The sequence below is a fragment of the Clinocottus analis genome, unplaced genomic scaffold, assembly GCF_023055335.1.
Source record: "Clinocottus analis isolate CAN_PGR_092001 unplaced genomic scaffold, fCliAna1.0.p SCAF_12, whole genome shotgun sequence".
Taxonomy (NCBI): Eukaryota; Metazoa; Chordata; class Actinopteri; order Perciformes; family Cottidae; genus Clinocottus; species Clinocottus analis.
In genome coordinates, this window is record NW_027175843.1 from 18,717,652 (window position 1) to 18,732,679 (window position 15,028).

The 15,028-nt window shown below is 41.7% G+C and overlaps 1 protein-coding gene across 1 annotated transcript in view; it reads left to right on the forward strand.

Annotated features, from left to right (window-relative positions):
- Window positions 1–15,028, forward strand: part of kcnh3 (potassium voltage-gated channel, subfamily H (eag-related), member 3) — a 117,928-nt gene that overhangs the window by 69,751 nt on the left and 33,149 nt on the right. Inside the window, exons 2-3 of the mRNA XM_068572046.1 lie at window positions 5,106–5,339; window positions 10,545–10,679. Of these exons, the coding sequence (XP_068428147.1) occupies window positions 5,106–5,339; window positions 10,545–10,679 (369 nt within the window). The remainder of the gene's footprint in view (window positions 1–5,105; window positions 5,340–10,544; window positions 10,680–15,028) is intronic.

Genomic DNA, 15,028 nt, shown 5'->3' on the forward strand with positions numbered 1-15,028 from the left:
ACAGTTGGTCCCTCTTGAGTTTTGAGGTATATTGTAATATTTGTGTCCGTCACTCTTTCTCCTATAGCCATTACATGTATTAACGCTCATTGGCTACCTGGCTATGCATTAGTATGCATGATCCGTGGCGGAGTCGGCCATTTCCTTGTGCTGGATTCAGACGGATCCACATGAACGATGAAGTGTGCTCAGTAGTGTGCGGGGATGCATATACCGTATGTATGTCACATAATGGCATAATCCAGAAGGGCGGAACAGCCGGTTATGAGCATCTTGAAGATGAAAGATATTTGCATTGGCTTCATCACATTTTCATCATGACTGAACATTAACTTCTGAGCTGATTAAAGTGTGTGTTTCCTTCCCCTTAGTGATTAACACACCATTGTACTCTTGTACCAATCATCATCGCCGATGTGCTTTTCCTTTTTTTCTGTTGGGTCGACCAGTTTCACCTCCAGACCACTTTGCATTCATTACTTTACGACCGTGAGCACTCTGCGAAACAAATTCCTCCTCTCTTCTTTCAAAAGAAGCAAATCAAAAGAACTTCAAACATTATCGACGTCTCAGCTGAAGAATATGTGGCATGCAAGAACTTCAGAGGGACGTTGCGTTAGCCGGGAAAACAAACAAAAAGGGCGGGAAAAAACACATGGGAGTTTAATTCATTGATTTTTCCCCTCATTCCTTGACAAAGACACACTGTACAAAGAACAAACAACAACGCTTGCTGTGAACATGGCTGAGGTACACGGAGCCATACAGCGAGTGGCCGTGGCTCCGGGCTAGACAAAATGACCGAACAAAATGGCCGAACAATTGGCCTCGTCGGGGGACGTGTCCTGACATGATTATGATTTTGTTCAGGCCGCCTGTCAGGGTGTCGCCCAGAGAAAGATGTGGATCACTCTGCTGACAAAGTGATGAGATTGGAGACTTAGAAGCACACATTTAATGTCCAGTCATGGCTGCAGCTCTGTCATTTGTCTGGGTTCGGCGGCGCCCAAGGCCGCACTTCAAAGGTGCATGTAACTATTATATCACAGTGCTCAATATACAGGGAAATTGCACGAGCGCAGATCGGCCTACAGACGTTTATTTTATGATACTAGACATATGAAAACGTTTTCTGAGTTGTCAAAAGTGTGAAATATCCAGATTATTACCACTTCAATGCATTTATCTATGTTTAAAATACTTCAATAGCCAATACATGAGTTCTTTTTAAAAAGCATATCAACATGCATACAGATACAACACATATAAACTCCTCAGTGACCTTTCATATTGTTTTTTTTATGGGCTTTTTGACGACATTCAGTGATGTTTAGCTCCAGTTCAGACGTAGTTTCGATACTCATGACGTGCTCGGCAAGGCGGTGCGAGTGAGTCACCGCGGACCTCGATGCACTGACATTAGCTCAGACTCAGACTCTTGTAGTTGCTAAGGAGACAAAAATCAATGGCTGTAAATGTACTCACCTTTTTTTGTGTATTTCCGACGCTCGACTGTCCTCTCTGACCTCACTTTAATCCTCCCCACGAGCCACTCCAGCGCTGACTTATTGAACCCTTAAGGGTGGAAAGACGAAAGAAGAAAGAAGTGAAAATCCTTCACAAACCAACGGTGGGAAAGCTGGTGGACGATTAAAAAAAAATCAGCCTTTGGCCGCAGCGAACGGATCCGCTGTTTGTTGCTTTGGCAGCAGAGTTGATCCAGGAACTATGTAGACGGCAGTCTGGGTGCTGCGATGTCTTCGCCACATGAAGAGATGCCACGAGCTCCATGAGGCCCCGAGCCGCATCGAGCAACAAGCAACTCAGAGTGAAAACATTTCAGGATCAGCAGAGAATTTATGAATTGCGGAAGTGTCAAAAAAGAAACAAAGGTGCAATTAGTCAGCAGTTCCACGAGTGTTTATCAGTGAGCTAATCCATCTGTTAATTACACAGGGGCAGAAGTACAGTCAGTATGAAATACACTCACATACAGCACATTTAATTGAATATTAATCAAGGTCACAACATTTAAAAGTGCTTTACTCGTAAAACTGACTGCATGTCAAATCAAGCGCAGCCGGTGAAAAACATTCCTGAGTCCAGAGCAGATTGTATATTAAATGCACTGTATGCAGGTTAATTTAAATCTTGTTATGAGTCCTTTTTTAATGCTAAAACAAGATTATCAATCGCATTGGGGCACAATTTGAAAGCAATGTCCTGATCATTTAAATGTGAAAGTACAGGACAAGTAGGTTGTCCTTCAAATCAATGAATATTCATGACACGTGTTTGCTGTAGCCGGCGATTTCAACCATCGCAACCTCCAGAGTGCTCCTGAAATACCATCAATATGTGAACTTTTGGACAAATTGCAAAGTGTATAAATATACAATGAGCAATACTATTATCATATAATTGTGCAATAATGTTATATCTTTTATATTTTGTGCCTTATTTATTCATATTTTTTTACCTTAAGTTATTGTAATTCTATGGAAGTCCATTTCTGTCACAAAAAAATAAGACTAAAAAAAAAAAAAAAAGAAAAAAAAATTATCGATTTTTTTTTGTTGCCTTTTTTCAAAGCATTTTAAATAATTTAATACGTTTTAATTATTATATTTTTTTGGTGCTAATTTTTTTTTTTTTTGGTCCAAATTTTTTATTTTTTTTTTGGTCTAAATTTTATTTTTTGTGTGTGTGGCGGAAATGAGCTTCCATAAATTCTGTGTTACGATGACTCAGCAAAATAAGCGTTTGATTGTACAGAATAACTGTGTGTTATCTGTGCATATGACAGTAAAAACATCTTCATCTTGATCCATAGTTGTGTTCTAAGTACTGAAAACAAGTTATTGCGATCATCATTTTGACCCCAACCCTGCAGCCCTCCCTCACAGTAAATCTTGCGCAGAAGGTCAGATCCAACACCCCTCATTTGTAATCTGAGTCGCAGACAGCCCCATTTGACCTCGCAGAAAAGTGACATAACCGCAGAAGACAGACAGCGAGACATTCATTAAAACCAACTCTGAATTTAGAAGTGAGGCAGGAAGGAGACAGGGAAGGAGGCAGCCGAGCAAGCCTGAGCAGGAACTGACAAGAACAATCACGGAGGATGGGAGTTGAACTTCTATTTAACAAATGAGAGGAGGGAGAGCAGCGGAGTGACAGTGACAGTAAGGTAGAGAGAGAGAGAGACACGGATCAGGGCAGTCATTAGGCGAAGCTGTACATGAAAACTGTTTCCTGGCAACAGAAACTAAGCCTGCAGACTGAGAAGAGCTAATAATGACTGCTTGATCATTTTAGAAACTCCCGTCAGAGTGTGTTCGTGCACGCCATCGTGGTTGATGCCAAAGTGCTGTAAAGGTGTCTGACTTCTGTTTTTCTACTGATCTGGCTGAGCCTCTGCTCTTTGGTCTGCAACACTTCACTTCCTCTGAGTAATTACATCTTGCCATGAAACAAATCCTCGCGCTGCATCCATACGTCGCGTTCATATTGTCGGCGATAGATGTGAGGCCAAAGTCTAATATATCGGTCCCAAAAAGATCATCGGCAACATATGTTGAACCCCAAATACATTGTCCTGCTGGTGTATTATATATATATATATATATATATATATATATATATATATATATATATATATATATATATATATATATATATATATATATATATATATATATATATATATATATATGCACATATATATAGCTGACAGATAGTCTCCCACAAAGGCACTCTTGCTTGTTTAAAGCTGCAGCACGCAGTTTGTTTCAGGACATTTCTGAGACTTTTTGGAAAGTGAAACCACAGTAGAAGTCACCCCCGAACCCAACGGGTGGAAAACAATCAAATCTGAGGAAATGGGATGTGACTCAGTGTTGGTGTTACGTCTGTATATTCCTGAGTGTGCTTGTATTCAACTTTTACATTAAAACTGACACAAATGTATTGCTAGTTTGCAACCATACTGCATTTTAGTTTTTTGGGGGGCAAAAAGCATGGGAGGTGGTGTTCACTTCTGTTATTTGGTGGAGGAAGTGTGCACATGTGAGACGTGGAAGTAGTCAACTAGTGAGATGGATTGCTGAGTAATCGGCTGCAGTGATAGTCGCACATCACGGCCTGCACATACAACCCGCAGCCTTTTTCATATTGACACACAGTCCGAGAAAACATGCATCCTTCCTCACCTTCTGTTTCCTTTTTCTCTGATTCGATGAGTCCCTCAGCACACACACACACACACACACACACACACACACCTCACACACTGGCGTCAGGCCATAAAATATTCAATAAGGGGGTCTCGAAAGGCCTTCAGAAGTGATGGATCAATGAGAACGCCTGAGCACAAAAGTAATAAATAGTCCATTTTAGAGAGTTCACCCATCTACATGCCCGGGGGCCATTAACTGGATACGCACTGGCAAAACACACACACACACACACACACACACGGGAGTAAACAGGTGATCACGCCAGGTTCCTGCTTGTGCATGAGATTGTTACTCGTGTGCTATTTGCTGCATCAAACAATGAAACCTCACAAGGTTTTTGTGTGGACTCTTGACCGTGTTTACCTCGCCCGATCAATAATTGTTAGGAATCCGCCGGGTTTCCTCGCTCCGCCAGCGGACAGAGGCCGCTTTCACATTTGAGTATTTTAATGGATATCAACACTGGGGTTTCTTTGAGCAACGCGTTATACAAATATGGTGCGTGAGTCTTACTTTGAGTGTTGGAAGATCGGGGATTGGATGTTTTTTTTTCTGGGGATTCAATGCTCGACTCACTAAAACTGAAAATATCTTTTGAAGTTTTCTCAGTTGACGTTCACAGTCGACAGAACTATAAAAGTCTTTTTAACACCATGGTGAAAATGAAAATACAAGAAACTTTGACTGTAAATAGAAATAACACAAGAAAACCAGTATTTGCACATGCGTGTGAGATCTAAAACACATCAGATGTGCTGAACGTCCACTCTTGGAGGTCCAGGACATCAGATGCTACGGAGCTGAAGCCTCTTTGCCTTTCACAACCGTATCGATGACGCTCGTCCTTCCTCTCTTCTCTCCTCGCAGACAGCAACTTTGTCCTGGGGAACGCCCAGGTGCAGTCGCTCTACCCCATCGTCTACTGCTCCGACGGCTTCTGCGAGCTCACGGGCTACGCCCGCGCCGAGCTCATGCAGAAGAGCTGCGCCTGTCACTTCCTGTACGGCACGGAGACCAGCGACCGGCTGACGGCGCAGATCCAAGGAGCCCTGGACGAGCGGCGGGAGTTCAAGACCGAGCTGGTGTTCTACAAGAAGGAAGGTGAGGCGGCGGGAAGGACGCGGCGCCTGTGTGCCGCGTGCTTTTACAACTTACTGCAGAGAGTAGTGCTCTGTCCATCCATCCATCCAACCATCCATACAGCCATCCATCTATACAAACATCCATCCATCCATCTATACAGCCATCCATCCATCCATCCATCTATACAGTCATCCATCCATCTATACAAACATCCATCCATCCATCTATACAGCCATCCATCCATCTATACAAACATCCATCCATCCATCTATACAGCCATCCATCCATCCATCCATCTATACAGTCATCCATCCATCTATACAAACATCCATCCATCCATCCATCCATCTATACAGCCATCCATCCATCTATACAAACATCCATCCATCCATCTATACAGCCATCCATCCATCCATCCATCCATCCAACCATCCATCCATCCATCCATACAGTCATCCATCCATCTATACAACCATCCATCCATCCATCCATACAGCCATCCATACATCCATTCATCATCCCCATCCATCCATCCAGCCAGCCAGACATCATCCATCCATTCATATCGCCCATTATTATAACTGATATAACGCATTATTATCACTGTTATAATGCACTATAATGTGATTATTAGTTACTCAAAGTTGTCATTGTTTGCTTTAAGTACACGTGTATTTACTAATCTTCTGCATGGATTTAAGTATCTTTGACTTTTCAACACATTATAATGCATTAATACAGTAATTAGTGATTGTTTTTTAAAGATAATTATGTATTATAACAATCTGAATAGCGTAAAAGTATGACCTTAAAGCCATTATGAAATGGGCTATGAGTATTGAAGCATATATAGTTCTGTATAACTTAAGTTATTCAGTGCTATAAACTTTTAACATGACATCATGAGTATGTCTGTTAACATTAAAAGTCCAAATCCCAAATTTCGCAGACAAATAAAAGAGAGAAAGAGAAACACCATTCCAATAAATCCTGTACTTATTTTAAGAAACGCTGCAATAAAAATGAGTATATGCTTTAAATTGAATGATACGCCAGATTCCATGTGTGTCAACTGAGGGAGTGAATGTGTGAATCACTGAGTCATGAATATATTACATATCTAAAGAGCTTTGGAAGTGGTTTCACCACCAAACAATCCACAGCAAACCCGCGACAGCAATAAAAGACAAATGAAAAGTCTTGCGAGCGAAGATGTCTGTGAAAGAAGAGCATCAGCAGAAGTTAATTCATCCACTCGTTATTAATCAATAACACATTTTAAAAAAGGGAGGGGGACATGGACACATCTTCTTCTCTGAGATATAAGCCTGAAACAAAGAGCAACACAGGGTTTTAAAAGCTGGTTTCTCCCAAACGCGCGCACACAAATGACAAATTAGAAGTGTTTCATACTCTTTATCATCTCTCTATGAGCTCACATTAGCATTTAAGCTGCTCCCCAGGGGCGCTAAGGAGAGAATAAACACATACATATCCAGTTCCCTGTCTCAGATCAAACCCTGGGGCTCTATTTTAAAATGGCATTTTATGCGCGGAGCACATGCTCATAACATATTCATACCGACGCGATTTACAGAGCCAATAAATTACGGAAGAAAGTAACGACAGAGAATAAAAATGTCAACAAATTACACATTAAAACAGTTGCGGGGAAATAATAATGAAAAAAGACCAAATGATGGGGCTTATGTTTGTGAGTGTGAACGATAAGATATAAAAATAAATCGATAGATAAGTAAAAACACTCACCAATGAATGACAAATTAGCTTCACTAAATCTTTCTTACACCCTTTGTACAGTGTAATAATGCTGTGTTCTAATAATATGATGATTAATCACACAATAAAGACAGCCTTTCATTCTTTATCCTCATATCTTGTTTCATGCATGGCGAGGGCAGTGCATGCGATGTCAGGACCGCTGTTGTTTACCGCCACGTTCCAGTCAAACGGGGACAAATCCCGCCTCAATGTGGCTGATGTTTTTATTGAGACGCTCGTTTCAATGCATTATTTACCCGCTTGATCCCCCGGAGGGTATTAGTCTCGCCGTCGCAGGACGCCGTATGCAGCGTGCCGCATGCGGCCCGCGAGGACGCGGGTCAGAGATTACAGGTGCGTAACGGAAAACCTCGAGCAGCTTGTTTTAGCCGGATTTCATGCATTCATGTACCAGCCAGCAGGGGGTTACTTATCGTGTGTTATAGCCTTCATTCAAAGGAGAACGCTGGCTATTTTCAAGGTTTTTTTTTTCGTTGAATCCCATGAAAACCAGCAATTAATTGATAAAGAAAACCAAGGACTGTGTGCGTGTGTGTGTGTGTGTGTGTGTGTGTGTGTGTGTGTGTGTGTGTGTGTGTGTGTGTCTTAATCCGCTGTTCCATAAAGCCCTCTGTTGTCCAAAAACTATTCAATAACAATTAAGCAGTTGGCAACTTGCGGGTCTGAAAAGTTGCATTCTCTCTCCTGATCACCAGGGGGCGACTCCTCTGGTTGTATAGAAGTCTATGCTTCATGTGTTAAAGCTGCATTCTCTCTCCTGACCACCAGGGGTTGACTTCTCTGGTTGTATAGAAGTCTATATAAGTGACTCTACTTCTCTCTTGATGTATTCCCTCAGTAAACATTGTAAACATGAGTTTATGTCTCAATCTCTAGTTTCAAGTCTTCTTCTATACAGCACGATGTTCATTTAGTAAATTATGGTCATTTAGAGTCAAACAGACCATAAAGCAGAAGACAATTGTATCTGTCACTCCGCAGTCCAATTTCACTTCTTATATACATTTCATGGTTACCCTGAACACACACACACACACACACACACACACACACACACACACACACACACACACACACACACACACACACACACACACACACACACAGCAGACTTAATCCCACATACTTTGTCCTAACTTGTTCATTAAACGTGTACTTACTGGCTGCAAATGGTCTCCAACAAATTAAATTATGTAAATTGCCTTTAAAGTAAAAGCAGTGTCGCTGTATTGCATTTATGGCGTGCATCTTATTTATTTTTCATTTTTGACTGACCTCACACGGGCCGGACTGGGAGAGCCGTATGGAATATATATATATATATATATATATATATATATATATATATATATATATATATATATATATATAAGAAGTTAAGTAACATAAGATACAAGTACTGAATGTACTTCCCACCACTGCCAGAGAGTAAATTGAGGCTGCTGTTAAATTCTTCTTTGAAGTCTGATAATTAAACAAATCTTTGCCGACGGCAATCATTTTGCGTCATCTCTCTTTACCGACTCATTCAGATTCTAAATATCTGCTGGACTCCTCTTAGTAATATCATCACAAGGCCAGATGGCTTAAATGATGCATGTTCTGCGGCGGTAGCGAATGTAATCAGAGGCCAAAAGCTCCCTTTGCAAATCCAGCCAGAAGACTCATATCGAAGGTGTACTGCTGGTATTCTGATTTACAGTTGAGGCACGGACTTAAAGTAATCTACACTTCCTGCAATCTCTGTCTCCACGCTGCACCTCCTCACATCGGGGAATTCTGAGGGTATACATGGAACCGGGAAAAAATGTTTTTCATCCGGTCTTAAGGGCCTCTGTGGACTCCCGTCTCGTTATAGCTGCAGGCGCGCGGTGACCCCGGAGGTAACGAACGTGTCGTCACACACGGAATATGAGCCGGTCAAGGAAGATCATTTCTCCTCGTGAAAGGTGTCCAAACCCGCGATATCACGTCGAGAGGGATGCCGAGTGACACATGCTTACTTATTTCTTTTCCGTGTTTTCGGCACGCGGAAAATCCAGGGATTCAGGGAATGAATGGTTTCGCGATGAAATTTAGTTGTAGCCTTGATACAGAATAAATAAACATGACAACAACAACACAAAGCAGCAGTGTAGTCCTGTGCATTTTAATTATTCTAATTTAAATTACTCTGATTTCCTTATAACTTATCACTCACGTATATCTTCCGTACAGGCTCTTATTCTAACGCTCACAATTTGTGTGTAAAAAAGAAAATGTACTCAATTTCGAGGTACTTGTACTTCACTTGGGTGTTTCCAAAAACTGTTCTGCTACTTTATACTTGTACTCCACTACATCTCAGAGGCTGATGTTGTACTTTTACTCCACTACATGTATTTAATAACTCCAGTCATGAGTGAGTGACTCAACAAATAAATGGTGCTGTATTATTTAAGATTATACTTTATTAATCCCAGGGGGGGAATTCACAGCGGTATATAAAGTAGTGCTAATGAGCTGCACCTTCACCAGCTGCAGTACCACCAAAAGCTCTGACAAAACAAAAACGACCTTTAATAAGCCTATTAAAACTTCCTTTTGCTAGTTATTGCCTAATTAACCCCATGTAGAAACCCCCCTAAATGAATCGTACAAAAACTGGCTAATCTTCCTTCCAGGTGGGTGTTTCATTGCGTCAACTTGTCCCGCTGAAACACAGCTTCACTTCTTTGTGACTAATGGGACATTAATTGAGCTCCCAGTACAGAAGGTGACACAAAGAAACACACATTTCCAGTTGGTCGAGCTTCCTCCCACACACTTCATCCACACGGCTTCACAGACCTGCTATGGCTAACGTTTGACTGGATAGAGCCACAAGGCGGTACTTTGCCACGCTAACACGCTAACATACTCACCGCGGCCATGCTGTGATGCTAGCATCAAGCAGGTAACTGTTTACAATGTCCTCCATCTTGGTTCAGCGTGTCAGCATGCTAATAATTGCTAAATAGCAGTAAAAGTGTTGTTAAAAGTATATTGTCAACTATTAATACAGTATTGTAGTATCCCCGACATTGTTATACTTAATTCTGAGAGGAACACGAATGCCTGAAGCAAGTTTTATGCGAACTCAATCCAGTACTTGTTGCTAGCTTATTTAGAGTTATTTAGCTCACAACCGCACATTAACCTTATAATCTCTGGATCAAAAGTTGACTGACCCAATCTATTTATTATATTATTTCTAATGTATACCATCTTGTTGCAAAGTGTGTTTGTGAATGTACATGCCAGTACGCAATAACAATATTATTTATTATGTCATTAATATTGAGGTGAGGTGAAGGACATTGTTATTATACCAGGTTTAATGTACATTTGGGTGGAATAGAGACACTGATTGTGTGTGTGTGTTGTGTTGTCTCTCTCCAGGAGCACAGTTCTGGTGTCTTCTGGACATCGTGCCCATTAAGAATGAAAAATGTGAGGTGGTTATGTTCCTCGTGTCCCACAAAGACATCACCGACAAGAAGAAGGACCAGGATCCCGAGCATGGGCCGGACACGGGTGAGTTTTACACGAACAGCGCCGGCTTTCAGTTCCCGTAGTTCGCTTTGAGCTGCAACTCAGAGTCTCATCCCCGGTGAATCGCCGTCTTTGTCGTCACGCGGTCGGAGTTTCACTTCGGATGAGAACCGAGCCGACACAATGCGTGCAGAAGACCGTGCGATGCAGGTGAAAAGCTCGATAAAATGCTCGCCCAGTGAATAGAGCTTGAGTCAATATAATTATTATTTTGTCACGGTCTGGAGTTCGTCATATTTTTTACGCGACAAATTCAAATAATCTACAATCTGAGTGTATTTGGAGATGCTCTCTACGACCTCTATATTTTTAATTTGTCAGCATTGTTACCTTTTGGGGTTTCCAGGTCTCACAATAGCTCATGCTAATGAGAAAAAAATAACGCAGGCTTCCTCATAATCTTCAATGGCAACTCAGTGTGTAGTTTCAAGATAATTTTAATTACCTTCCCCCCCCGGAGAGGACGCGTCACGCAGAGCGTTTTGCCCTGCAGCTATGTAAGTGCCACTGCAGTTATTGTAATTTCAAGCAAACAACAATCAAGCGTCAATTAACAATTTTCATCAGTGTAAATCTCACCATGATTACAGAAGTGCGTCTGTCAATTTGAATAATCCAGGAATATTAATGACGGCCTTTAAAGAAAATACACAGTGAGCTATAAACATCCTGTCAGACGGCACACAGCCTGTGATGACGCAGATACGTGGTCACAAAGGAAATTACCAGGCGGCGTTTGTGAGGGAACTAGAGGAACATGCAAACTCCACTGACATCTGTTGTGAAGGTTTAGACTTTCAGAAATAAAAATACATGTTGCAAATGGGTTTATCTTATAGTTATAATTGATAGTTATAAACATGTCTTTATTGTTGTAGCCATGATGATGCATCCTCATACAACGGGGTGTATAGTATATCTTCGGAAAAACGTTATTCTTCATTTCATGTACGCTTTCCTCCAAAAGTCCAGCAACACGGGTCTATTTCTGCTTGTTACGTGCAGAAGATTTCTTCAAAATATACTTGGAAGGAAACATATCTGTAAGTTTAGGCAACACAACTATTTAATTGGGTTCGGGAAAAGATCGTTGTGTACTTAGTTAAGTTCAGGAAAAGATCGTCAAATACTTAGTTAAGTTTGGTAACAGGTCGTCAAATACTTAGTTAGGTTCAGGAAAAGGTCGTCAAATACTTCGTTAAGTTTGGGAAAAGATTGTCAAATATTTAGTTAGGTTCAGGAAAAGATCGTCAAATACTAAATTAGGTTCAGGAAAAGATTGTCAAATACAGGAAAAGATCGTCAAATACTTAGTTAAGTTCAGGAAAAGGTTGTCAAATATTTAGGTTCAGAAAAAGATCGTCAAATACTTAGTTACGTTCGGTAACAGATCATCAAATGCTTAGTTAGGTTTAATTTGGAGGACTTGATCTCAGTCTCTTTCATTTTTTCATTTACATCATTAAAAGTAATGTTGAACACTTCAAAAGTTCAGCTTTTATCCTGCGGGCCTGGAATATATAGTTTAATTCATGAGGATACTGCACCTGTTGGATTTATGAAGTAAGCTTCATCCAGGTCTGGCTCTCTCTGATATTACTTTCCTCCCCTCCCACATGACCTGAAAGTCGATTCACCTTGACGTAACATCTTACCAATGAAGTATAGTTACAACAGTGTCGGTCGCTCGGTTGTGTTTTTCTAGGAGCGCAAATTATTTATTGCCCCTCCATCAGTTCTCTCCCAGAGACGTTCAGACTCTTTGTTGCTTTGTATTCCTGTGAAAACAGACAGAGAAATCCCAGCATGCAAAGCTGAAGGAGCAGATTTCAGAGGTCTGGAATGGCCGTGAAAAAGTCTGCATTCAGTATTTCATAAGGCCGCAGACGTTTTTGCTGAAAACATTGAATGCACAGTTATTACAGGAATTAAACTCTTACTTTGAAACGTCCAAATCCCGTTGCCAGCTGAGTTCACGGCAGGAAGTTGAACGTCAAGAGACGGCGACAGAAGCAGAGTAATCAAAACTCTTAAGACGAAGTGGAGTGTTAAACATTTTAGTGTTTTTGATTGGCTTTCAGCGCTGCGGTCTATAGTGCTTCCTGGTGGGAAAGAGCACCTGCTTGAAATCACTTAACCAATTTTTCCCCCCGCTTGCACATGGCTCGCTCATTTGGCAGAATATCTCAATGCCGAAAAATGATTGAAGGTTGCTTTCATAGACTCTGGCTGCGTTTTAAAGACCGCATGAGTTATTACATTTTAAATTCGAACGGCCAGATTTGGAGTGCAGTGCACACCACAGGGGACAGAGAGAGAGAGAGAGAGAGAGAGAGAGAGAGAGAGAGAGAGAGAGAGGGAGGATTGAAATGGCTTCTCTTTCTGATTCACCGCTGAGACGACTATAACCATTATCATAACTTTCGTGTTTCTGCTAAATAAAGCACCTCTTCATGTGAGAACGAATTGGAGGAGGAGAGAAAAGTGACAAACAGCCACAGGACGAGGGTGAGAAAAGGCTTTGACATTTATGATGTGACACAAACAATCCCATTTACCTGCTCCGGCTCCTTGGTGGGAGTCTTCTGGCTGGATGAACGGCTCTCCGTTGGCACTTAGTGCGGCGTGGAGCGTGTTTTTCTGAAGCAGCGGATCAGCTGGTGCGATGGACAGAAAAAGACCCGGGGCACATTTACGATGAGAAACAGAGAAAGAGAGACTCACAACTACAACCTTCTGTTTCGAACAGACACACAATGATACGTGCAAAACCTCTCACTCACACACACACACACACACTGTTAATTGACCGTGTTAATAATTTAAAATGTATAGTCAGCCCATTTTGCCCTCCAGCAAAAGTATTCCCCCCCAGAGAACGTAGCGTATATTCTGGAAAGCAGCACTATCAGTAATCACTGCACCAAAATGAGAACGGACCCCGTGGCGTGTAAATACCGCCTTCTTCCATATCTTGCATTCCCTTATACGCCAGCGGCAAATGAAATGGACAATATATTCTCTATACATGGATTCAGTAGAGTAACCTGCAGGCAGAGCAGTGAGCGCTGAAGTCATCAGTGTGTTGCATTGCCTTCTTTTGTGTTGTTCTAAGAGTTTATAATCACCTAAATTTAAGAATTGATGCGAGAAAAAAAAGGAAAGAGGGGAGAAAGTGACAAACTACTAAAAAAATGAAGTCTTTGACATTTGAGACGTGACACAAACAAACCCATTTACCTGCGTCTGCTCCTTCGTGGGAGTCTTCTGGCTGCATGAACGGCTCTCTTTTGGCACTTAGTGCGGCGTGGAGTGTATCTTCTAAAGCATTAAATATTAAAAAATATGTTTTCATTAGAGTATAATCACCTAAAACTAAGAAGCAGGTCGTCTTCAGTGAGCAGAGGCGTATTCAGTTGGTTGCAATCAGCTACTTTAGTGAAGCACAAAGACTGGAAAACAAGGGGAAACACACACACATCTGCATCTGTAAAGGTCAATAATGAGGATGTTATATCTTATCCTGTATTCACAAGCCTTTTCTGACCTTAACCACGTAGTTAAGCGTTAACCACACGGCGATGAGCGTTGCTGCAGGCGAGACATGAAGCGGATGTGAAACATGTTTATGAAACGCGTTTTTGATGAAGAAACAGCGGCATATGGCGGACCCCGTGGTTTGCAGATGCGGCCAACATTTTCTCTGGAGACATGGGTTATTGATTAGATAATAAAGGCAGAAAAGCTGGATTATGGGGGATATTTCTTTTGACTTGTGCAGTTTTCCAGGAAGGACACCTTCTGGCAAATTATACATTGTTTTCTCTCCCTGTTTAACGCTTCTGCAGTGAATATCACCCTTGTTGTTCACCAGTATGCAAAACAGCTGCAGGTTCAGCCGCTGGGCGGCAAACAGGAAATACACGCCACATGTCCGATGGCGGTAAAGGTCTCGAGATTAACCGCCGCGCGTACAGAGACACAAAAGAGTCCCAGCGACGGCGGTTAGCTTCTCCGTGCGCATGCGTCGTCTTCAACTGTTTGAAATCCATCCGCGACACGACGAACAAATCAAATTTACCGGCTGAATATGAAAATGATTTGGTTACAGGGGTTGGCGAGCGTGGCGTCATATTGGAGAGGACAAGACGGAGGGAAAATCATAATCGGAAATGTAAAGTGGAAATGGAGAGCGCAGGAGAAGATGTTCCGCCGCGGCGATTGCTTAACAGAAAACAACTCCCTTAATCTACTTGCCGCACTTCCTCGTGTCCCTTCCCTTCTTTAATCACCCCCGATTGTGTCTTCTATTATTCAATAAATGACAATGA